General features: G+C 35.3%; 1 protein-coding gene across 5 annotated transcripts in view; it reads right to left on the reverse strand.

Moving 5' to 3' along the window:
• The window catches only part of Rdl (Resistant to dieldrin), a 1,076,482-nt gene that overhangs the window by 137,832 nt on the left and 913,650 nt on the right, over positions 1-25,000 (reverse strand). For all 5 annotated transcript variants that reach the window (XM_068376336.1, XM_068376335.1, XM_068376334.1 and 2 more), the window contains one exon: positions 12,049-12,177. In XM_068376336.1, coding sequence (XP_068232437.1) covers positions 12,049-12,177 — 129 coding nt within the window. The remainder of the gene's footprint in view (positions 1-12,048; positions 12,178-25,000) is intronic.

Below are 25,000 nucleotides of genomic sequence, written 5' to 3' on the forward strand. Positions count from 1 at the left end.
CGCCAGCTGTGTTTGATTCTCCTCTTCGTTTTTTTTCAGTATTTTGGAATTCTATTGCAGGCTGAACTAAAGTTGGTCAGTCAGGACTGTTATTTTTCAAACTTTTTTTAAGATATAATGCAAAATTCTAAAACAATTTCCTACATACCTGGGGCTGTGTTTCCCCCATAGGTTGCAAGGTACATAATTGCAAAGAAAAACATTAAAGAATGATTCTTAGAGACATCGAAATAATGGAAGTATTTGGCAATGTACAGGTGCACTCGAGACTGAAATTAAATATATCAAAATAAATTCTTGACAAGTATGTAAATAGCTGAAAGGGAACTGAATAACAATTGGAAGGATAGTGGTAAGATATAACAAAAAATGAATAAACATCAATTTTTGCTGAAGGGTTTTAAAAGCAACACAATGTTTATCATCATCCTGATCAAAGAAAATTTTAGAACCAGGTTAGAATTAAGGGTGTGACATATAATCGTGCGAACTACAATGCACTATTTAAATATAAATACATACATACATATATATATATATATATATATATATATATATATATATATGTATATATAAATATATACATATATATATATATATATATATATATATATATATATATATATATATATATATATATATATATATATACACAATAAACTATTTTAACAAGTCTATATTTTCAAAATATTTGATATCAAATTAAGGTTGTTAGACTATAGCTAGATTTCACGGGAAGCTTTAGATACATATAACAGACATTTCAAATACAAACTTCGTACATTTAGGGATGGTTGAGAGCTACTTGGGCATCCCTCAATAAATGGCACAAAATTAATATCGAATAATTTTGAAAATAAGAATAAGGGCTCTACAGCGGAATGAAGTTCTTCCCAAAGTAATTTAACATTCAACATATAAGAAAAAATCTGACATCGCTCGCAAAACTACGTTAGAAATTGAACAGAACACGATATGTAACATTAGATGTCCCGTCATACATCCGTGCAAATGAAGAAAGATTTTCTTCATTTACTTTCATTAAATTATATACAATCATACCTACCAGCAAACATACTGTACAGTATATATAATTTGTGTGCGTACGCTCTCTCTCTCTCTCTCTCTCTCTCTCTCTCTCTCTCTCTCTCTCTCTCTCTCTCTCCTTATGATCATCTTTACCGAATAGGTCATACGACACAAAATTGGCAAGTCTTGTCTCCTTGTCTCGATGATGTCCCCGCTCCCTGGCCCATATCTCTAATTGGTAAATCATTTGCATAGATTACAGAACTTCCATAATTTTCCCTTTGGTACTATTTCTTATTTTACATTATTTTACCAGGATTCATATTCATAAAGCTATGTGTAGGCTACTAGGCTGTTTTTTAATCTATCATTTGCATGTAAGTTGCGTTTACCGGTATATCATTTGTAAATGACATTCAGGCTGCTCAAAGTCTGCTTTGTCTTTTCATTTCTTTTACTAAGTTACAGACTACTTAGAACTTATCATTAGTGCTAAATATTAAAGACTCACCCTCATCAAGCCTTTCTCCATTTAGGCTAATATTATTTTTGCCCTTTGTGCATACTTTTCTACAATTATTACTGTTATTTCTTTATTCATCCCGAGTTCCATTTCTCTCTTCCATTAAGCTCGATTGATGAATCTTGTACTATAGGCCTGTTACTGATTACAATAGTATTATTTGCAAATTTTGAGTCATTCAAATTCTTTTTTAGTCACTGTCATCTATACCATTTCTTTTATGCCCGACCAGTTTTTTGTCGAAAGATTCTTCACATTTAACAAAAACCCTTAGATAGAAGTTTTAGATTTCATACACTGCTGTGTTGCTGTACACTTAGATTCAAAAGTCCGCCGACACTCAAGGGGAATCGTTCGTCAGAGGTCTCTAGTGTTACCATGACAAAACAAAGAAAGAGTTGGTCTTCTTACTACCTTTAAGGAAATGGGCGGAGACTTGTCCAACCTCAGCGAACGCTTAAAAATATTACAAATCGAGTTGCCATATTTCATTCTGTGGTATCATTTGTCCCTCGAGTATTCACTACAAATACATAAAACACACACACACACACACACACACACACACACACACATATATATATATATATATATATATATATATATATATATATATATATATATATATATATAATTATTTTTACTATTCTTTTGAAGAGCCTAGTAGACACTTTCAATGGATGGGTAGGTGGCGGGTGGGGGGGGGGGGGGGCGCCTAGGTAGGGGGGGATTACTCCTCCCCGGGCAGTCCGACACTGAAGAATTTGAGGAAACAAGGAAGGCATTTGTATTTTAGAGGTTGTGGAAAGAGGTTAAGAAATTCTTGATACAACTTGTAAAATATTGTATCATTGCCTCAATCTAATTTGATAACCGTTAATGTTCCATGAAATATTGCTAACCTAATTCATAATTAGTTCATTTGTAGTAGCTAGTAGCAACCGAATAAATAGCCTTTGTTGTTCTAAGGTTGATTAGTAACCAAAGTTAACTATCAACTTTGCATAATAAATAATCTGTGATGGAAACAGTAAATACTGATGACTGCATAGCATTTTGAATACAATCAGAATTTAGTTTATTGAATCGAAAAGGAATTGTATTGCGGTAAATGAAACCACTATTACATTCTAGCAAAACCTTTTAGAAATTTGCTTTATTGATAAATCATATATAAATGTCTCTTGTCCTCAGAACAACATAATTTTCCAAGATTTTGTAATGAAAGTAAGAAATACTAATTTTCCCGTAATACATTCTCTAATTTTCCAAAAAAAAAAAAAAAAAAAAAATATAAGCGCGGGGGGCATGAGCACAAAATGATTTCCTACACTAATACCTTGGCTGTAAGTTATCAGTGATTATGTAATTACTAGTAGCTTTATCTTAAGAAAATTACGTAGATTGATTACGCTGACTTCTAATTTTCGTAATTCAAATAGGCGTAAGTCTCCATGATCAAGTTCCTATTTGTGTTCCTTTCATTCATTCTTTATTCATTCGTTTATTAAACATCCTCGACATTTTTAAGAAAAATTGCCTTTTTCGCCGGTATTCATCTAAGGCCGTCAATTTTAGTTCCTAGTTTCTCACTATCCCTCCAGAAAAGAAATCTCTCCTGAGCGGCAATAAGAAACACCTGCACTTGACCATTCCAACCTGGAACCTTTCGAAATTTGTGTGAAGCCAAAACGAGATATTCCTTAGCTGGATTAGAAAATAAGGCATTTTGAGCACTATTTCACTCACATTTTTTTATACAGTTTCAATCATATGCCTTTATGATTATTCCAGTTAACGAAAATATCTTGGTTGATTTTAAAGCAAACGGGCAAATTATCCTACAGAGTACTTGCGTAATGAGCATATTAATTGGAAAACTTGTGGTATGTGGAGGACTACAGAACATAATGATCTATAGTAACTAAATAGTATAACTTCGAGCCGGACGAATGTTGGTATAAGGATTCTTTCTAACGAATCCTTCAAACACTCATAAGACAACGACTCTCTAATTAAAGCTATTATTGTTCCAAAATCTACCATTATGTGGATGAGCATTTAAGACTAATATAATAATTCTGTTATCGCTACTCTTTGATAACTATCTCCAATTTTGCCATAGGGCCTCAGTAATTATCAAGCAAATTGAAGCTCTTGTAATAAAGATTGAATTAGCAACAGCATAGATTTTACTGTATATATTTAAAAATTTAGTTTAAATGTCAATGCCAACCATTCTTAGCCACAAATACGGGCGGAAAAGGAAAAGTAAAAACATTTAAGAATAAAGGGCAGGAGGGTTGCGAACTAAAGACTGAGATGGCACATCCCCTTGAATCTGAATGACTTGGGAAATATTTTTCAGTAAAATATCCTTATGTATTCCAAAATGTTCCTATCTATGAATATCTAAAGGCCTATGAAAGTCTTTAGCAATCAATTTAGCATTCTAAAACTAAGTTTTTGGAAGCATAATACAATAATTTTTATTGGAAACATTGCAATATCAAGCGAAAATTTCTCGTGATATGCATGAATGTCTAGAAATCAATTTATATGGTGACCAATTACTACATTCACTACTGTAATCGCTCTCTCTCTCTCTCTCTCTCTCTCTCTCTCTCTCTCTCTCTCTCTCTCTCTTTCTCTCTATGAATGTCCTCAAGGAGTCAAGGCTCGTATAACTCATTTATGGCGTTTTTATGAATACTTTACAGCATCGAGCCATAAATGAAACTGGAACAAGACTAATGTCGGATCTCCGAACAATATAATGTAGCTGTTAACGGAAGGAATTGTTAAGTTATGCCACTCCATTAATTTCTACATGCTTATACAGATATATATATATATATATATATATATATATATATATATATATATATATATATATATATATATATATATATATATATATATATATATATATATATATATATATATATATATATAATGTGTGTGCGTTTGTGTGTGTGTTTTGTGTATTTGTATTGGATAGTTGAGATGTCAAATGATACCACAGCATAAAATATGGCAACAAGATTTGTAATATTTTCCAGCGTTCGCTGAGCTTGGACAAGGCTCCGCCTATCTCCTAAGAAGTAGTAAGAAATGCAACTCTTTATTTGTTTTGTCATGGTAACACTAGAGACCTCTGACGAGCGATTCTCCCTGAGTGTCGGCGGACTTTTGAATCTAAGTGTACAATGCTTCCTATTAAGACTATTTTATCAGTGTAATTCCTGCCTTTTCTAAACTAGCTCGTTAAACTTAGAGCAATTCATCAGTGTCTTTCTCCAACTTACTGGGGTTACGTGAATACAGGGATTATTTTCAGCATAACCGACATAACTGAGAGGCTTTTACTGTAGTATATAGCGGGAGGGGGCATAAATTCATCAGAGCCGACTTGCCCTCTTCGACTAGTCACTTACTATTGGCCAACTCATGTCCATGACAACTCCTCGCCTCGCCTGGACAATTCAACACCAGCCAACTCAACCCGGTGACAAGTCAATGTGAGGACGCTGGCCACGACTGGATTTTCAACATATCGGTACCAGGAACTAGAGTGAGTCTAGATGCGTTTTTTTGAAGAGGTCACTGCTTCAGGATCATGAATTGATATGATAGCGCTCGCAGATGAGTAGCTTAGTGGTTGATATCGCCGTTTAAACTTGACATAACGTGTTCGTTTTACGACAAAAATGATTGGGTATAGGAAACCTAAACAGTCATAGATTCTTTTCTTTCAATTTATAGCAACGAATGACCACTCAAAATGTCTGCACAATTACTTTCTCCATAATACATATGTTAATATGCAAATCCAATGTCTATTTTGGTGACCAAAAGTCAAAAGATCATGAAAAAGGCAAGCTATACTATATAAATGAGTGCTACAAAACTTTTCTTGTTAGTAAGTCACTCTGCTCTATAAAACTCCCTTGTGGTTAGATTATTTAGAATTTAAGTTATTTCATATGATATGAAAGGACATGAAAATAAATTAGAGGGTCATAATGCTAAACTTGAGTGTTAGTAAATTTTGCTGTGGAAAATTTTGATTTAATTTCAATTTTTTCTTTCTAGCTTTGTTCATTTAGGTGTTTTTATTTATATTTGCTAGTACCAAGTAGTAGACAACTATCTTCTTCACATAATCATGGCAGAGTCAAAAGAAAAGTCTGCTTGTACCATTCCTCAATAGTGGGCAAGAATTGATTATCTCATCCATTGTTTCAATGATGATTCCAGACTTGTTACACCAGAGGACTATAAATCATGGACTACTTTGCTGAATCAGCTAAAATCAAATTCAATGCTCCAATCATTGAAATAGCAAAAGACGTACCAAATGGAAAGGTCCTGAGGGTATACTATTATTGAAAATGTAGCCAGCTGGCATCAATGAAAAGGCATCTTGACTTTACTGTTGTCCAACCAAATTCTAGGAGTGAAATCGTGAGAGACGAGACTATGAAATCCAAATGATCTTCAATATTTGTACAAAGTCCTTCTAGAGTATGTAAAGCAAAGTGCATCTTCTATTAAACAGTCACAAAGCGTGTAAGAAGTGAAAGAATTCAAGAGGCAGTAACAAAATATGTAGAATTACGTGCAGATGCGTAAATCAATGAGAGCAACGGTTAAGAAGATTGATAACAGTTTTTTTAGCTCTTCTAAGTACAAATTTACTGGCAGCTGAGGGTCATTATCATGTCTTGTTACCAGCCTTATATTTATGTATCATAGGAGGGTGCCACTAGCTCTGTGGAACATGGTGAGGAGCTAAGAAGCAGTACTGGAACAGGCATATAATGAGTTATTTCAATTATACAGAATAAACGTTTTGTGTACTCTGAAGTTATAACCATGACTGATTGGTTGCCATGATTGCAGAAATATTTGAAGGATTTAGGAATCTCAGGGGTCAGAGATTCAGCTAAGAAATATATTCGACGAAAATAGGGGAACTAGTTTGGAGAATCACTGAACATCATTAAAACCAGCAATAAAAAAACTTATAATGAGTTAGTTAAATCAAATCGCTCATTAATACAAAGATAGATATCTTGAAATCTTCCAAAGGATGTTTTGCAATTGAAAACAGACTTTAAAACCAATATGTCAATAAATCATAGACTCCTGGCATAGACAGCAGCTATATTCCTGATTTACTAAGTCATTTCATGTACACTATACTTTCATGAGAGATGGCATGCATTGATTCACCAGAAGGAGTAGATAGACTATCTAATTCGTATAGGAAAGGCACGATTTAAAAATTGCAAGCAGAAGTCCTCAAAGCACATTCTTCTGTGATTCGTTATGGAATCTCTTACAGAGTTATAAAGAACACTGGACTTAAACATACAATTAACTGTTTTGGCCACAATGACCCTTACTCACAGTCGTTGTAATAGACACAACAACAGGCTTCTAATACCGACTTAATGACAATGTATCATACCCTTCCAATATTCAGCAAGATGTGTGGGATAACAGTGATCTCTTAGAATAGTGGAAAATCACATAGAATTAACGGTAATTTTGTCCAGCCTAAGATTATTGGAACACAACGACTGCCTTCCACTGTTACAGTAGACAACACCAAGAAGAGAAGCATAAGCACCATATCAACAATGTTTCCAATGTACAATGTCGGGCAAAATGTAGGACAACCTAAAAAAAAAAAAAAAATGATCCCAATATATTGGCAATTAGCGTAGAGATCATGAATATCCCCTCAGAAATTACACCTAAAGATGATATATATATATATATATATATATATATATATATATATATATATATATATATATATATATATATATATATATATATATATACTCATTTACATGTATACAACAACAACAAATACAGTCGTTTCTAGTCCACAACAGGATAAAGGCCAGTTGTCATCATCACGCTGGCCAGAGCGGATTGATGATGGTGGGAGATTTTTGTCTCATCACTCACAGCAAAACAACCAAATATGAGCAGCCCTGACTGGTACAGCTTTGTTGACCATGGCGATACGCAAACCCTTTCACCTCCTTAAGGTATCCTTATTCAAAAAAGGGATTTACACACAAACGCACACACACATATATATATATATATATATATATATATATATATATATATATATATATATATATATATATATATATATATATATATATATATATATATATATATATGTATATATATATAATATATATATATATATATATATATATATATATATATATATATATATATATATATATATATATATATATATATATATATATATATATATATATATATATATATATATATATAAGTAAAAAGGAGGACAAAGAGTCTGGACAACATCTTTCAGTTTATTGGTGCCGACGTTTCGGGACTCATCCCATTATCAAGGCTAAAATGGACAAATAAAACATTTTAAGCAAAACTCAGTAAAAATATATAAAATACAAAAAAAGACAGTCAAAATTAAAATTTAAATTATAAACACAGTTACAAGTAAAATCTGGAGATAAAATAAAATTAACTAAGAGAAAAGTATCCTGAAATTAAATATACAAAAATTACAATTGTCTAAGGAGACCAACCTGTCTGGAACAGACTAGAGAACTGAGTGACTATCTGAAGGACAGCATTCAGGAAGAAAATTCTAAATTTGTGGAGGGGGACAGAGGATAATTGGCTGTTTAGTTTAGGAGCCTTTTCTTTAATCATTAACGACTCTAATACAAGCAGAGAGGAGTTGTTTGGCGCTTGAGCAATGATTTCAAAGTTTTTATATGTAATGTTGGTCTTGCATTTACTTGCATGTTCTCTGATGGTTGAAAATTCTTTGGTTTTGAGCGCACATCCAGTTCTATGACTCACTCCCCGATGAGCATCTATACGAACTTTCAGCAATCTTTTTGTGGAACACACATAATTTCCGAGATTGTATCTCGGACAAGTAAACATATAGACCACTGCAGAACGCATTAGATCGGGGAGAGAATCCTTAATTCCAAACATAGATCCTGCTGTCAGGGGATTCTTAAAAATTAGTTTAAAATCCAGACTCGGAAAATTGTTTAAAATGACTTTTTGATTTGTTTCCCATATTTTCCGTTATTAGTAAAAGGCAAAGAGGCATAGAAAATAATTTTTGGTACTGTAGGAACTTGAAGTTCAGGTTGGTTCATACTGAATGAAATTAAATAAAAACGAATTTTCCTCCATTCGTAATCCCACTTATGCATGCAAGTAACCTATTTATTCTAATTTTAAAACATTATTGCTGGCATCTTGTGGCTATTCTCGACCTTCCTTTGATTCACTTTTCATTAAACAACCATCCCAACTCTAAATCACTCTACTACTCAATCACTCTTCCATATTATCTAACGATCTTCACTGTTAATCTTCAAACTACCAGGTAAACAATCTGACGTTGAACCATCCCCAACTTTTTATTTTTACTAAACGCAGCGACTCAGCGAGAAACGGCCGAAAAGGGAGGGCACCTAGTTTTAAACGGATTCCACACTTATGCCACATCTCCACAGATGACTGGCTTACCTTTTTTTTCTTCAACTCCACTCTACCTCCTTTTCTTTTGTCTCTGTCTCTCTTCGAAATTGTATCCGAATTAGATCCTCTCTTAAGGCTCCTACGTCTTTTGAGTTTGCAGCATTTATGCCTAGTTTAGTATTGTCGGCAAACTTGGGTATTCTACTAGTTAATCCTAAATGTATGTCGTTAATGTAAATCAGAAATAAAAAAGGGCCGAGGATGGATCCTTTGTGTGTAGAGAGAGAGAGAGAGAGAGAGAGAGACTAAAGGGGAGGGGTTGGGTTGGACAAAAAGCCAGTTATCTATGGAGGCATGTCATCAGTGTAAGTATCCGTTTCAAAACAAGCGCCTTCGCTTATCAGCCCTCTCTGGGTGCGTTGAGTATAATCTAGGATCTGGGTAGTTGCGTGTGATGATTTTCGCGTTTTGGTTTTATGTGACGTGAATTCTTTTATTTCATTTCAGGCAATATTTACGTGTATTTGATTTTCTTTTGAATTAGTAATATCATAACTCATCTTACCTTAATATACTTGATATGATTCTTGCAACATAAACTGAATCTTATTATTTAACATAATAGTGTCTTAATTTGTGTTAGTGTTCTTCTTTTAAAACTGGGAAAGATAGTTACCCAAAACTTAGGTTGCAATATTAATATAATCCAAAATGTTAAAGTTTCCGTTTTAAATCACATTATATATATATATATTTATATATCTACAGACACACACCCACACACACACACACACACATACATATATATATATATATATATATATATATATATATATATATATATATATATATATATATATATATATATATATATATATATATATATATATATATAAATATATACATACACACAAACATACACACAATATATATATATATATATATATATATATATATATATATATATATATATATATATATATATATATATATATATATATATATATATATACACAATTATGTGATCTTCATAACAATTACACGAAGCAAGACAGAGACTGGCCAATTTGACACTAAATGTATTCATCAAATGAAACGTTCACACATATTTTCTTGGTAACCTTAAAATGAAATTTAAGAGTTGATCCTCATAGCATAAGAAGAATGAACTTTTGGATGTGTAGTTTTTAACAACCAATATGTACCACCAAATAACAACCTTATATTTTTGCAACATCTAATGAAATAATTAACCATGAAAGAAGGTATAACAGTCAAATGTTGCACATAATTTCTGGGCACCTGATTACGGAAGAACTTCTATCTGCATTGAGCTAAGCCTAAGCATTACATGTTAGGATCAAGGAAAATTATTGAATGGGAAAGGATGGGGCGAAGAAGAGAGGTCAAACATCGTAGTTAAACTAATATTCATTAGATAGTGAACAATAATATTCTTTAACCTTTGGCTAAATGAAACACAAAATTACTCGATATTTGACAAAAAACGGATGATAATAATAATAATAATAATAATAATAATAATAATAATAATAATAATAATAATAATGATAATAATAATAATAATAATGATAAAAATAATAATAATAGAGACCCATCCATAGCAAATTGAAAAGTAGTAATGTTGGCCATGGGGAAGGAATCGTCACGCTCAAAGATTCAATTAAAAAAATTCATGAAGATAGATATACTAATTTGATTAATACACAAATCGATATTAGACCATCAGCCTTCTTCAGCAATAAAATTATAACCCCGAAAAATGAATTAGAGAAATAACTCTGTTTCATTTACAAATTACCAAAAGAATTATCTCTAAAATTGAAAGTAAAATGTGTCGAAACAATAAAAATAAAATCCCAATCCAACTGACGAGAAAGCAACAGAAAGAAGAGACAAAGACGAGAAAAAAAAATAGATCATGAGCATGAAAGTTAGAAGTAATATTTTGAAGTAAATCCCGGATATGTTACGGTTTAGTTGGAAGATAATTGGGAACATCGTAAATATTTGAATAGATTGAATGAGAGAACCTTTCATAAGGAAGAGTGTGTGGGCTTGGGAGAAAGGCGTAAATTATATTTATGGTTTTAGTTCGCTTGAAAGAAAAACGGATGTTATCATCGTTAGCTATACTATTGCGTGGAGTAATTTATCCGCTATGGTCACTACAAGGATTATGCAGATGAGACTATATAAGGAGGAATTAATCTTTCGTTGTTATAAATGAACTCTCGAAATACATGTAATAGGTGAGCTGTAGTAGTTAAAGAGGAATTTAATGAGGGGGGGGAGATCATTTCTAGGCAGGGCAGAAAGTAAGGCTAAAGGGAGCAAGTCAGCGAGTAGAGAGAGAGAGAGAGAGAGAGAGAGAGAGAGAGAGAGAGAGAGAGAGAGAGAGAGAGAGACCGATAAGGACAATCGGGGCTAAACCCTGACATCTAAACTACACCTATCAGTTATAGGGAGAAGGAACTTTTCTTTTATTGATACTGCATTATCACATACAAAGAAATTTTCTCGCTAAAAATATAAAAAAGAATGACATAAATAAGGAAGGTAAAAGAAAGAACGGACAAAGAAGCAAAGAACAATTTGAAGGCGGAAATGGAACGCAATATAATGATAAAAAATGAAAAGCAATTCATATATACTCAGTGATCTGTGGAAAATTTTTTGATGAAGATTTTTCTAAATTTCCTAAAATGCTTTGAAGTCAAATATTATTTCATCAAGTTTTATGAGGTAAGTGAGAAAAGTAAAGTACTGTTAATAACTCTAGTTTTTCATATAGATAATAAAAATTCATTTATTCAGTAATCTAAATATTTTTAAGTACCTAGATAAAACTTAAGTTTAAGACGGAGACATTTTTATGAATGATGAGCTCTTATCTAAACGATTCTATTGCAAAAAGAAAACTAAAAAATGATTTGGACGCGACTTACCTGATCTATTGAGCCAAAAAGAGACCCAGGAGATGACGACGATGAGTGAGGATGGGATGTAGATTTGGATAAGATAGTAACCCATGGAACGAACAAACATGATCTCACACAACAACCGAGAGTAATTACCTGAAAAGAGACACCAGAGAAACGCTACCATTACTTCCTGCAAGTGACACGCAAGATAAAACATCAAATTTCGCACTTACCAACCGTTATGGAGAAGGACAAGATGATGCAGTACTAAAACAAAACAACGAGTATGACTACTTAGAATAAATAATAACTGAGTAGGGCAGTACTGGAAAAAGTGAGACGGAGAGTGAAAGAGTCGCGGAGAAAATGCCGAGAAGTAAATGAGTTGTTTTAGACCAGAAAAGGCCATTAAGGCACAAAAAGATCTATAATGCAGTTATCAGAATCGTACTATTATATGGAGCCGAGACTTGGGGCTTAAGAGAATAGAGGAGGGACTGTTGGAAAGTACTGAGATGAGGATGGTGAGATGGATTGCTAGAATATCACTATGACCATGCAATAGGAAGGGATGAGGTGGATCCTATCAAGAGATGGGGAAGAGGAGTGAGGGGAATCAGCAGATCTGATGGATAGGTGTGGTGAGGAGAGATACGGGTGGGTTGGGCCGGGGGGAAGATGATGTAGGGAACAGAAATAGATGAAGAAAGTTGACCCGAGTGGACAACCCTACTACACAGTGGGGCGAACAAAGTCGAGAGATATAAAAGATAAGGGATGGTAGGGTACAATATATTGGGACGGAATACCCTGCTTCTCATAAGTCGTGCTATAAATGAGGATGCCATGAGATTCAGGTGATAAATGTTTGTAACAGGCGTACCAATTTCTATTTGTGTTTTGATCTACAGGAATCCAGAATTAGATGATTGTGTCTTCGATGGTCTTCTTACCATTATTGCTAAGACACAAAAAGATGACAGAAAGGCGCTTTTTTGTTATTATGAGAGGTTTCTCCTACTCATTGCCATGGCTTAAGAGCTTTTGACTTTGCCTCTGAATCAGGCTGTGAGCAAATCATAAGTAAAGTTATTCACGGCTGTAATAACTGCTTAGATCTGGTATACATTAACTCACCTGGTGTTAGAACAATCTAAAGTGGGTTCTTCTGTTGGGACATCTGATCATGCCTGGATTTTCTTAGCAGTGAAGACTGAGCACCCTGTCCCTGATGTGTCATATTCACATAAGATTTATATAAAATCTCAAGCAGACCAGAATGAAATTTTGAGTGATCTTTTGAGTTTGAATTAGTCACAATTGTATGAAAGAGTTGAACCTGTTGTTCTTCTAAATGAAAATCAGGCCAAAGCAATTGGCAGGCATATACCTTCTTGTGTGGTAAAGTAACAAGTGGAAGACAAACCGTGGCTCATGATGATTGTTGACATGCTTATTTGGAGAGGCAGGAGGGCTATCATGTTAGGAAAGGTAACACATAAGATTTGACTGTGAATAACTATACTCAGTTAAGAGCTGTTACTCAGGAACATAAGTAGTGGGCTACCCTTAAATCTATGGTCTTTAGTGTAGACAAACAGTTACTCCTTTACATAGACTAGATGTCTCTGTCAGACACTGTCTAAATGAAACGGCAACCATTTTCGATGATGTGTTTGACAGTAACCTGAGTAATGAGAGACTCAATCTTCCTCATTCCGGTTTTTATGAGGCTAAAATAATTAGTTTAGGCTTTGGGTCCCATAAATTTAAACTTTTCTTGATGGACCTTGATACATTCAGAGATGTAGACCCAACTGGTATTATCCCTTTGCTTTTTTATAAAGATTGTTGATTTCTTAGTTTCTAAGTTACCTGTTATTTTCCGCAAGTTAGTAAGAATAATTTGGCTTTCATAAAGGCCTTGGAGCATGTGATGCCCTTCTTACAGTCTGCAATGCTGTGTAGCAATCCCTTGATTGTGGTAAGGAAGTAAATATGATTTTCCTTGATTTTAGTGCTGAATTTGCACATAGTAATCACGAGGCCGTTGTTTTCAAACTAGAACAGTTAGGAGTAGGTGGGTCTTTTCTTAGCATTATTATTTAATTTTTGAGCAGTAGATTGCAGAGTCGTTGCCAATGGCACCATAGTGAATATAGGAATGTGATATTTGGTGTTCCTCAGGGTATTGTTCATGGCCCATTACATTTCGCACTATATACACATGATATGGGCTTTGGCATAGAAAACAAGCTTGGTGCATATCTAGATGATGCTACTCTCTTTACATAAATTATATCTCTTGAATGTAGATAAGGGGTTAATGAATCCCTTACTAGGTATCTAGCTGAAATTAGTGCATGGTGCAAATTATAGGGATTAAAGTTGGACTCTAATAAACCTCAATGTATGATTGTAAATAGGTCAAGAACAGTGGCTCCTCAGCATCCAGATCTCAGCATTGATAATATTTCTTTAACTCTATATGACTCTTAAGATTTTAGGCGTGATTCTTAATAGCAAATTTACTTTTTTGAAACACAATCGGTTTGTTTGTTCTTCAATTGAACAAATAGGGCTTACTTACAAGAAGTGTTATAATTCTTTCAAACTGCCTTATTTTCAAATATTATTCTGTCTGGCCTTCAGGTATTGAATCTCATCTTAGTTAGTTGAACAAGAACTCACGGTCTATAGAATTTCTTATTACTGATCTAAATATAAAACTCTGGCACCGAGGTTCACTCAGTTATTTATATATATTACATAAGATCGTTCATACCTCTTACCATCCTTTGCATTCAGATCCTCCCAGACAGTAATATTCTGCTCGTAACACTAAGTATGCAGTTAATTCTAATAGTCATGCCTTCTCCGTCGTAAGGCTCAACACTACACAGTACTTTAGAAATTTTATTTCAGGTATGACCCTGATTCTGGAATTATCTTCCAAACCAGGCAGTTAAATCGGTAAAACTCCAAAAGTTGAAACTTGCATCAAATGTTTTGATATTGAACACGCCTACACAAGTCTCTCTTTATGGTTTATATACGAAATATTAATTCCTTTACTTCCTTTCCTCACTGGGCTATTTTTCATTGTTGGAACTCTTGGGCTTATAGGATCCTGATTTTCCAACCAGGGTTGCAGCGTAGCTAGTATATATATATATATATATATATATATATATATATATATATATATATATTTATATATGTGTGTGTGTTTGTATATATATATATATATATATATATATATATATATATATATATATATATATATTTATGTGTGTGTGTGTGTGTGTGTGTGTGTAAACACATGCATAGAAATATATCTATACATTTACATAAGTAAACTTTTGAAATGTAAATGTGTATATATACATGACCCATGTAAACGGATAATGAGACGTCGGAATATGGGTTTTCTTCATTTATTAGAAAAGGTTTGTTCGTAAGTACATTATACACAGCTACCCTCTCAGGTGAGGGACTTGTCAACTCGAGCGCCCACCGGCAACTAAACACCCTTCGCTAGCAAGCAGCAATCTTTGCAATAATATGCCAAGACATCGGTTTTTGTGGAATACTCAGGAATATTGAGTTCATTTACCTTGTCGTACAAGACATCTACATACATGAATTAGGACATTACTCCCCGCCCCCCAAGCTCCTCAATCTGGGAGTAGGTGCGCACTCTCCCTCACTAGCGTATGATATATGGAGGACACTCCGACCCGGAATAGACATGGCATGTACTAAACAGAGATGCAACATATATATATATATATATATATATATATATATATATATATATATATATATATATATATATATATATATATATATATATATATATATATATATATATATATATATATATATATATATATATATATATATATATATAAATCACCCCCAAAATATAACATAACTTCCACAAAAAAATAAAAAAAAATAAATATTGCATGTAAAAGTGTACACAATACAATATGAATAATTCCACTCATTTCTTCTTAAGACCTCTGCAACCAAAACACAGAATACCCAAAGTGAAAAAAAATCATAACATCAGTTTTACATAACCTCATCAATAGCCTCCCTCTCGTTGCGGGCAATACAGGCCTCTTGGGTGGGACAGGGGTAGGAATAGATATTCCTTCATCCCTTGATTTTACTTGTCCGGGTTTACGGCACAATTTCGCAACACAACTCACCACCACCATTTCCCCATTTATTTAAATCACTACAACACTTGCACTTGCAACTTTCAACCGGTGGCCACTTGCCGTTTTCCCAAGAAAATCATTCATCTACCCATCCTTCTCTTATAACATTAAGTATAAGGGATTCACATCTATACATTCTCTAACACTTCCTATCATCAAGGCTGAACTTTAGTCCCGCAGCCACTGGCCATTCAGGAACCGCCCCGGCCCCCAGCAACCAGGAATCATATAAATACATGAATAATACAGCATCCTCCTGACGGATCTCACTAGACCTATTTAACCTCTGATTATGTTTAGGTTCACTCAGCAATGTTATACATATTTCCACACTCAGCAAAATTACCACAACATTTTACATATAAATTTAGCATCAACATAAGAACACATTGTTATCATCAAGTTTATTTAAAACACGTCAAAAGAAGAAATAAGGTCTGTTCAAACAACAACAACAGCAAAGGAAAAAAAAAATTCTACTCATCAACTCAAGGGATGTCACGTATGCAGGGGTAAGGAGGAATACTTTTGAAAACTACCTCTTCAGGTACCACATGTATGTGTGCCTGATGATGTTCAGACACTGCACCATTAACAATGCTTTGTATCACAACTGTGTTAGACTTAACCATCTTTACTCGGTAGGGCCCCAAATATGCTGGCTCTAGTTTGTGTTTCCTAGGTTGTATCGTTTCAAATACACACGATCGCCCACAAATACTTTTACCAGTGATGTTTTGAACCGACCATCATATTTTGAGCTGTGATTTTCTTTAGCTCTTTTCAAAAACCTTCCAGTGGTGTTCATTACTCTCGTCAATAAATTTAATAAATATACACGGTATTGCTCAGTTGAATAATTTGGTAATTGTTGCGAATTAATGAGTACCGTATATGGTAACACAGGATCCTGTCCATACACTAAAAAGAAAGGCGTGTCCCTGAGCAAAGCATTATATGCAATGTTCAAAGCTAGCTCAGCTGTAGGAAGCATGGCGTGCCAATGAAGGAGGTCATCAGCCACTAAGTAACGCAAAATTCGCACTACTTCCCTATTATGTGATTCTACTAAGCCATTTGCTGAAGGCCTATATGCGGTCACTGAAAAGTGATTAATTTTCATCAAGTCTGTGACTGATTTCACCACCTTATTTATAAACTCAAGACCATTGTCACTTATCAAAATTTTCGGGGAACCAAACTTAGTAATGAAAGAGCACAGCGCCTTGGCTAATGAATTTGCCGAATTATCCAACATTGTGTAAGTGTTAGTGTACCGAGTAAATGCATCCACAAATACACATATATACGTATGTCGTGTTAAATCAGTAGGAAATGGTCCTACTACATCCATTTGCACTCTATAAAATTCAATAGGAACCACAGGCCACTTTCTGGCTTCCGGTACAATGTTTTTATGTTCTTTGAAACAGTTACAAGCATGACAACCTTTTATATAATTCTCTATAGATTCTTTCATTCCCAACCAAAAGTAAGATTCACGAGCTCTCCTTAATGTTCTATCAATCCCTAAATGCCCTGCATACGGACTTGCATGTGCAATATGGATGGCTCGTTTAATTAAAGAGGGAGGAAGAACTACCCGTGCACAAAATTCCTCTCCCCTCTTCTCGTAAGCACAATATGACATCATTTTCAATAAAAAAATTTCTCTCGAGGCACATTCAGAAATGACAGACAACTCTCCGATGCCACTTTAATCCCTGCTCGCACTCTTTCCATACATTCCTCTTTTTTCTGTCCCTCTCGGACTTTTTTTTATGTCCCAACCTCCCAAGTCAATCAAACCGGCATCATCAGAGCATTCATTCTGGACACCCCTGGTCATGTCCCCGGTCCCCCACATATATTCATCTTCATCGCTCATCTCTCTCTCTCTCTCTCTCTCTCTCATTCCAAAGCAAGTGATCACAGAATTAATAAAAACACAAAACTTTGGGAAGGATATGGAAAATATAACTTTTACAGTAAGAATATAAAATGGTCAGAAATAAATGAAGAACTGAATAAAGAATGGAAAAATGTATTTGTAAGTGATAATATACAGGTAAATACGGATATACTGTACAAAATACTGGAGAAAATTGTTGAAAAATATGTACCGAAAAAAAACAATAAACAAAAGACGTGCATACCAAGAGACAGAAGGATCTTATTTCAGAAAATTAAAAAGTGGAAGAAAAATCTTGCAAAAGAAAAAAATGTGTGGAAAATGAGGGAAATAAAATGTAAGATAGAAAATGCAGAACAAAAGATTATGCAGTCGAAAGAAAATGAAAAAAGGGACTTAGAAGAAAGGACACTTCAAAATATAAAAAGAAACCCCAAAGTACTTTACTCCTATGCAAAAAAGATGAATAAAAGGAGAATAGAAATAGGCCCTCTAAGAATTGAAGGACGGCTAACGAATGAAAAAAAGGAAATATGCAACATATTAGCAGAAAAATATAAGAGTGAGTTCACGCCAAGAATTGCGAATGAGAATAATGAAACAGAAATGAGAGAAGAAAATGTTGAATATCTAACGGATATAGATATTAATGAAGCAGATATTGTCACGGCTATAAACGAAATTAAAAATGGATCGGCAGCCGGACCAGATGGAGTTCCAGCGATTTTGTTAAAAAAAACTGCAAACACTATCGCGAAGCCACTTGCAATACTGCTAAGACAGAGTATAGATATGAGCGAGATATATGTTAAACATAAATTAGCTTATATAACCCCTATCTTCAAAAGTGGATCAAGACTAGAGGCAAGCAATTATAGACCTGTTAGTCTAACATCACATATTATGAAAGTGTATGAGAGGGTAATAAAAAAGAAAATAATGAACCATTTAGTCAAAAATCATTTGTTTAATATGGGTCAACACGGTTTCGTACCTGGAAAAAGTACACAGACCCAACTGATAGCTCACTATGAAAACATATACAATAATATGATAAATGAAAAAGACACAGATGTGATCTATCTAGATTTTGCAAAAGCCTTTGACAAGATAGACCATAACATATTGGAGAAAAAAATGAGAAAGCATAATATTGTGGGAAAGATAGGAAAATGGGTAAAAGAATTCCTGCAAAACAGAAAACAGATAGTGGTTGCAAATGACGAGAAATCAGATGAAGCCCAGGTAATATCTGGTGTGCCCCAAGGTACGGTATTAGCTGCACTGCTATTTGTTATTATGATCTCAGACATAGACTTTGATGTTGAAAACTCCGTAGTGAGAAGTTTCGCCGATGACACAAGAATAAGTAGAGAAATTACTTGTGATGAAGATAGGAACTCACTACAAAGAGATCTAAACAAAATATATGAATGGGCGGAGATAAATAGGATGGTATTTAACTCCGATAAATTCGAATCAATAAATTATGGAAACAGAGAAGGAATGGTGTATGCATACAAGGGACCTAATAATGAGACAATCACAAACAAGGAAGCAATTAAAGACCTTGGTGTAATTTTAAATAGGAATATGTTATGCAACGACCAAATAGCAACACTGTTGGCTAAATGTAAAGCAAAAATGGGAATGTTATTCAGACACTTTAAAACAAGAAAAGCTGAACACATGATTATGCTTTACAAAACTTATGTGCGTAGTACACTCGAGTACTGCAATGTGATATGGTACCCACACTACCAAAAGGATATTGCCCAAATAGAGAGTGTACAAAGGTCCTATACTGCTAGAATAGAAGAAGTTAAGGACCTTGATTACTGGGAAAGACTGCAGTTTTTAAAACTATACAGTCTAGAAAGGAGAAGAGAACGCTACATGATAATACAAGCATGGAAGCAAATAGAAGGAATTGCTGAAAACATCATGGAGCTCAAAGTATCAGAAAGAGCAAGCCGAGGTAGATTAATAGTACCAAAAAGCATTCCAGGTAAACTGAGAAAGGCGCACAGGACATTAATCCACTACGCACCAGCATCGATAATGCAGCGACTATTTAATGTGCTGCCAGCTCATCTAAGAAACATATCAGGAGTGAGCGTAGATGCGTTTAAAAATCAGCTCGATAAATACCTAAGATGCATCCCAGACCATCCAAGACTGGAAGATGCAAAATACACCGGAAGATGTATTAGCAACTCTCTGGTGGATATACGAGGTGCCTCACACTGAGGGACCTGGGGGAACCCAAACAAAAAATAAGGTAAGGTAAGGCTCTCTTTCTCTCTCTCTCCAGCATCTGCAGCCCTCTCTCTCTCCCGAGTGGACTCTCTCTCTCTCTACGTCTTCTGCATGCGCATCGCGAGAACTTTCATCCCGTTCTCTATTTTCTCTAGTAGGATGGGGGTCTTCAATATTTTGGTTACGTTCTTTGTTCCTCTTTTGTGTTACTCCTATTACTGCACCTCTAGAGAGGGCATCAGCTACCTTGTTAGCTTTACTTTCTATATGGTGAAAACCCTTTTTATTAAACTCTAACAATCTCTCAATCCATCTCGCTTGACAAGAGGCCAAAGCATTTTTATAATACAAATCATGTAAGGGGCGATGATCACTTTGCAATTCAATCCACTGACCTAATAAAAAGAACCGATGCCTCTCTAGAACCCAAAGGATAGCCAAAGCCTCTCGATCGAATGTACTTTAATTATTTTCTGCCCCTTTTAACGCCCAGGGAGCAAAACAAATGGGTCGCTCTCTACCTTTATCATCTCGTTGAGAAACTAAGCCACCAATAGCTATGCTACTCGCATCTGTTGTCACTAAAAAAGGGCGATCAAATCGAGGATATGCGAGTAATTCATTGCTAGTTAAGGCAGCTTTCAAACGGTTAAAGGCCCCTTCTTCTTCCCCTCCCCAATTTATTACTTTTTGATTCTTTAATGCATCTAAGGGTCTCGCTATCTCTCTAAAACCTCTTATGAATTTACGGTAATACCTAGCAAGTCCTATGAATCCAGCTACTTCCTTAGAGTTATGTGGCCTGGTGAAATCTCTAATAGCCGCTACTTTACTGGGTCAGGGTTGGATACCTTCTGGGGTTATTAAGTGACCTAAAAATTCGACCTGTTTACAGAAAAATTTGCACTTTGAAAAATTATTTTCTTACCATTACGTCGCAATGATTCTAAAACTTTACGAATATTATTATTATGCTCTTCTGCCGTTTTCCCTGTAATTATGATATCATCTAAATAAACAAGAACATTATGGCCAATTAAGGGCGACAAAACCACCATCATTACTCTAGTAAAATGACTTGGAGCACTTTTAACACCGAAAGGAAGAAAATTAAACTGAAATAATTGATCGTTAGCTATAAAGGCCGTTTTACCTTTACTGTTTTCCTGAATGGGTATTTGATAGTATCCAGACTTTAAATCAAGAGTTGTGAAATATTTGCTATCCCGTACTTTCATGAGTAATTTTTCGATCGAGGGCAATGTAAATGCATTATCCTTAGTGACTGCATTCAACCTTCTATAATCCACACACAATCTTACCGAGCCATCCTTTTCCCTAACAGCTACAATTGGAGAAGCCTAGGGAGATTCATTCTCCTCGATTATCCCTTGTTCACTTAATTTATTATTTTCCCTTTCAATCTCTCCCTGGAAATGAATGGGTATCTTATAAGGCCTTAACCTGATGGGCTCCGCCTGCCCAGTTTCAATGCTAAAGGGAAATTGATCAATCCTCCCGGGTGGCTTATCTCCAATTTCAATTGTATCGGAATAACTATTGACCATGTCACTAACTACAGGCTAATATTCTGCTAGACATAATTTTCGCGCTTGCATAATCAAATTCTGAGTGCGTTCGTCTGTGCCGGCTGGAGTTGTGGTTCCCAACATCCCATTATAAGCAATTTCACATAACTCTAATTCGCACACAGAATCACTTTATAAAACAACTCTTTTATTTGACAAATTAACTATCTCTATATCATCTCTGTTCTTTTTAATTTCTGTCAAGCCTTCTAATATCATATGGCCCAATTGTCATGGGTTTTAACAACTACCTTGGTTCCTTCTGCAAGAGGTCGACACAGGGTCACAGATATGCTCGTAAGGGTCTGGGGAGAAAACACTTCTCCTCTCTCAGGCTACTTAAATGTCTCTTCGTGCTAACACACGCACTTACTGTCTCGTGACTTTCTATCAGCAAAATGTACCCTCCTGCTTTTACTGTTATAGTTTCTTTTCCCCAGAAAATGCAAATTTCATTACTAGGGATAAAATCTATTCCTAAGATAGCCTCGATTCCTGGAATTCCCAAGGTGGGCAAGGCAAAAAAATAATTTGTAAACTTTACAGACCCCACCTTGAATTTGACGATTGTTGTATGGTTTATGTGTTGTTTATATCCTCCTGGCGTGTCAAGAACAATGGATGCTGCTGGCTGTAGTGGACTTGAGGAGAATTTTTTTCAATCAATGAAAACACTGACTCTCGTGTTAATCAGCGCTCGGATGGATTTATCTTGTCATTACGAGATATGGGGCACGGGCCAATGACCTCAGCTGCAATGCCGCTGCCCCCTAGTACTGCGGGGATGAGGTCGGGGGTACCGATGGAGGTCCCAGTGCCTTCTCTGTCACGTCTGTCGTCACTGCTTCCTCGGCTACTGCTTGTGATGTCATGGGGGGGGGGGGGGGAACATCGAACTCCCTCGTCTCCCCCTTCCTCTGTTTCCTTTTCCTCGGTTGTTGGGTGGAGGCAGTTGTGCATGTGCCACAGCCCCAACCGCCCTGGGCAATTTTTGGCTGAGCAATCTCGAGATAGATGTTCGTAGGCCTGACAAGTGTAACAGCGGGGGATCCTTGGATGGGGCACTCCACTCATCGGTGCCCCCTCTCCCCACAGTGCCAACATTTGAAGACTCTGCTGATCTGCTGACTGCATTCCCCCTTACCTCTCTTTGGGGGTCGACTGCCTCTTATGGCTGCCAACTTCTCGGAATCGGCCCCGTTAATCCCAGACATTTTTTTTCTGGCAAACTGTCTAAAATGTTTTGTATCGCACTCACTATGTCTGCTAATGAACGATTGTCATCGAACAAATAACTACATGAATACGGGTTTACTAATCTGCGAATATGTTTACGGGCAATTGCCTTTTTACCACCTTCTGGGAGATTGGCACTCCAGGTAGCAAACGAATTGCAATCCCGAAAAATGCTAGTTGCAAAACTAAGAATGGATTCACCTTCCCGTATTTTGGGTTTGTAATTTTTCTTTTAGGTGTCCCTTTCTCACATCATTCAAGGCATACTTCTCAATTACACATCGTTTTATTTCAGTAAAACTTCTTAAACTTCCTTCCGTCCAACAGATTACCTCCATTGCCGGAACATCTTTCAGCAATCTAATTACTTGAATGGCTTTTTCTCTTTCTGACCACCCATGTATAGCTACTTCAAAGTCTCTCAAAAACACTACAGTTGATTGAAACTCTTCGTTAGGTCGTTGATCATCAAAAGGGCAAACACTTGCCTGGAGTTCTGGCAACTTCCCAACTATGATTTGCGTATCATTACTCGGCTGTGCATGTGTAGTTTCACTTGTGTCCGTTTGAACTTCGTCCATGTACGTCGGATATGCTGTGGTTGCTTGCCGCTCCTGTTCTCGTTCCACCAATAATCTGTTTATTAGCTGCTGCAAGTTATCTAACTTATTTTCCAATTATTGCGTTCTAATTTCCTGTCTATATTCTTCATGGCAACGCTATATCCCACTGCTCCTTCGTTCTCATCTCCTGCAGCAGCAGCGTCTGCTATGAAAGTCCTTGTGTATCTAGGCATCTTGAACTTTTATTTCACCGGCTCAAATAACAACACTCACAGCATACACAAGCAGACGTATTTTTTACACCTGACACCAATATGACCCATGTAAACAGATAATAAGATGTCGGAATATCTGTTTTCTTCATTTATTACAAAAGGGTTCGTTCGTATGTACACTATACACAACTACCCTCTCAGGTGAGAGGCATGTCACCTCGAGCGCCCTTCCGGTAACTAAACACCCTTCGCTAGCAAAAGCAATCTTTGCAATAATATGCCAAGACATCGGTTTTTGTGGAATACTCAGGAATATTGAGTTCATTTACCTTGTCGTACAAGGCATTTACATACATGAATTAGGACATATATATATATATATATATGTATATGGACACATCATATATATATATATATGCACACTATATATATATATATATATATATGCACACATTATATAGTATATATATATATATAACTAGGAATGATATAGTCAATGCTGCTATCATCTTCTTTATTCAGGAGCTTTCGACATAACTTATGTCATCTTCAGCCTATCTGCAATTATCATATGTAAAATTAATAAAATTAATAAAATCATCCTAAGTACATAGTTAGGAAGATACACTTTCATGAACTGATCAACTAGCTCTAAAATCAACCAATCAAGGAACATAAAACCTTATAAAAGACTTATTACACACAACTATATAACTATATAAAAGACTCAATAACTAATATACCTAGTCACCCACAGGAGATGATGACCATCCATCCAGACCAGCAACCCACAGACCAAACGGATCAATGGGTCACTGGTAACTGAATAAGTAAGCCCTCATTCAAGCTGGGTTTTGTCTTAAAAATGTATAAAGACTCCAAAATTCTTAGCTGGCTGACGTTACTATGTTTGTCCGTAATTTTGAAATTTTCCTTAGAAATGGCATGACCAGATTTAAATGCGTGGTCA

This window comes from Palaemon carinicauda, chromosome 7, assembly GCF_036898095.1.
Source record: "Palaemon carinicauda isolate YSFRI2023 chromosome 7, ASM3689809v2, whole genome shotgun sequence".
NCBI lineage: Eukaryota > Metazoa > Arthropoda > Malacostraca > Decapoda > Palaemonidae > Palaemon > Palaemon carinicauda.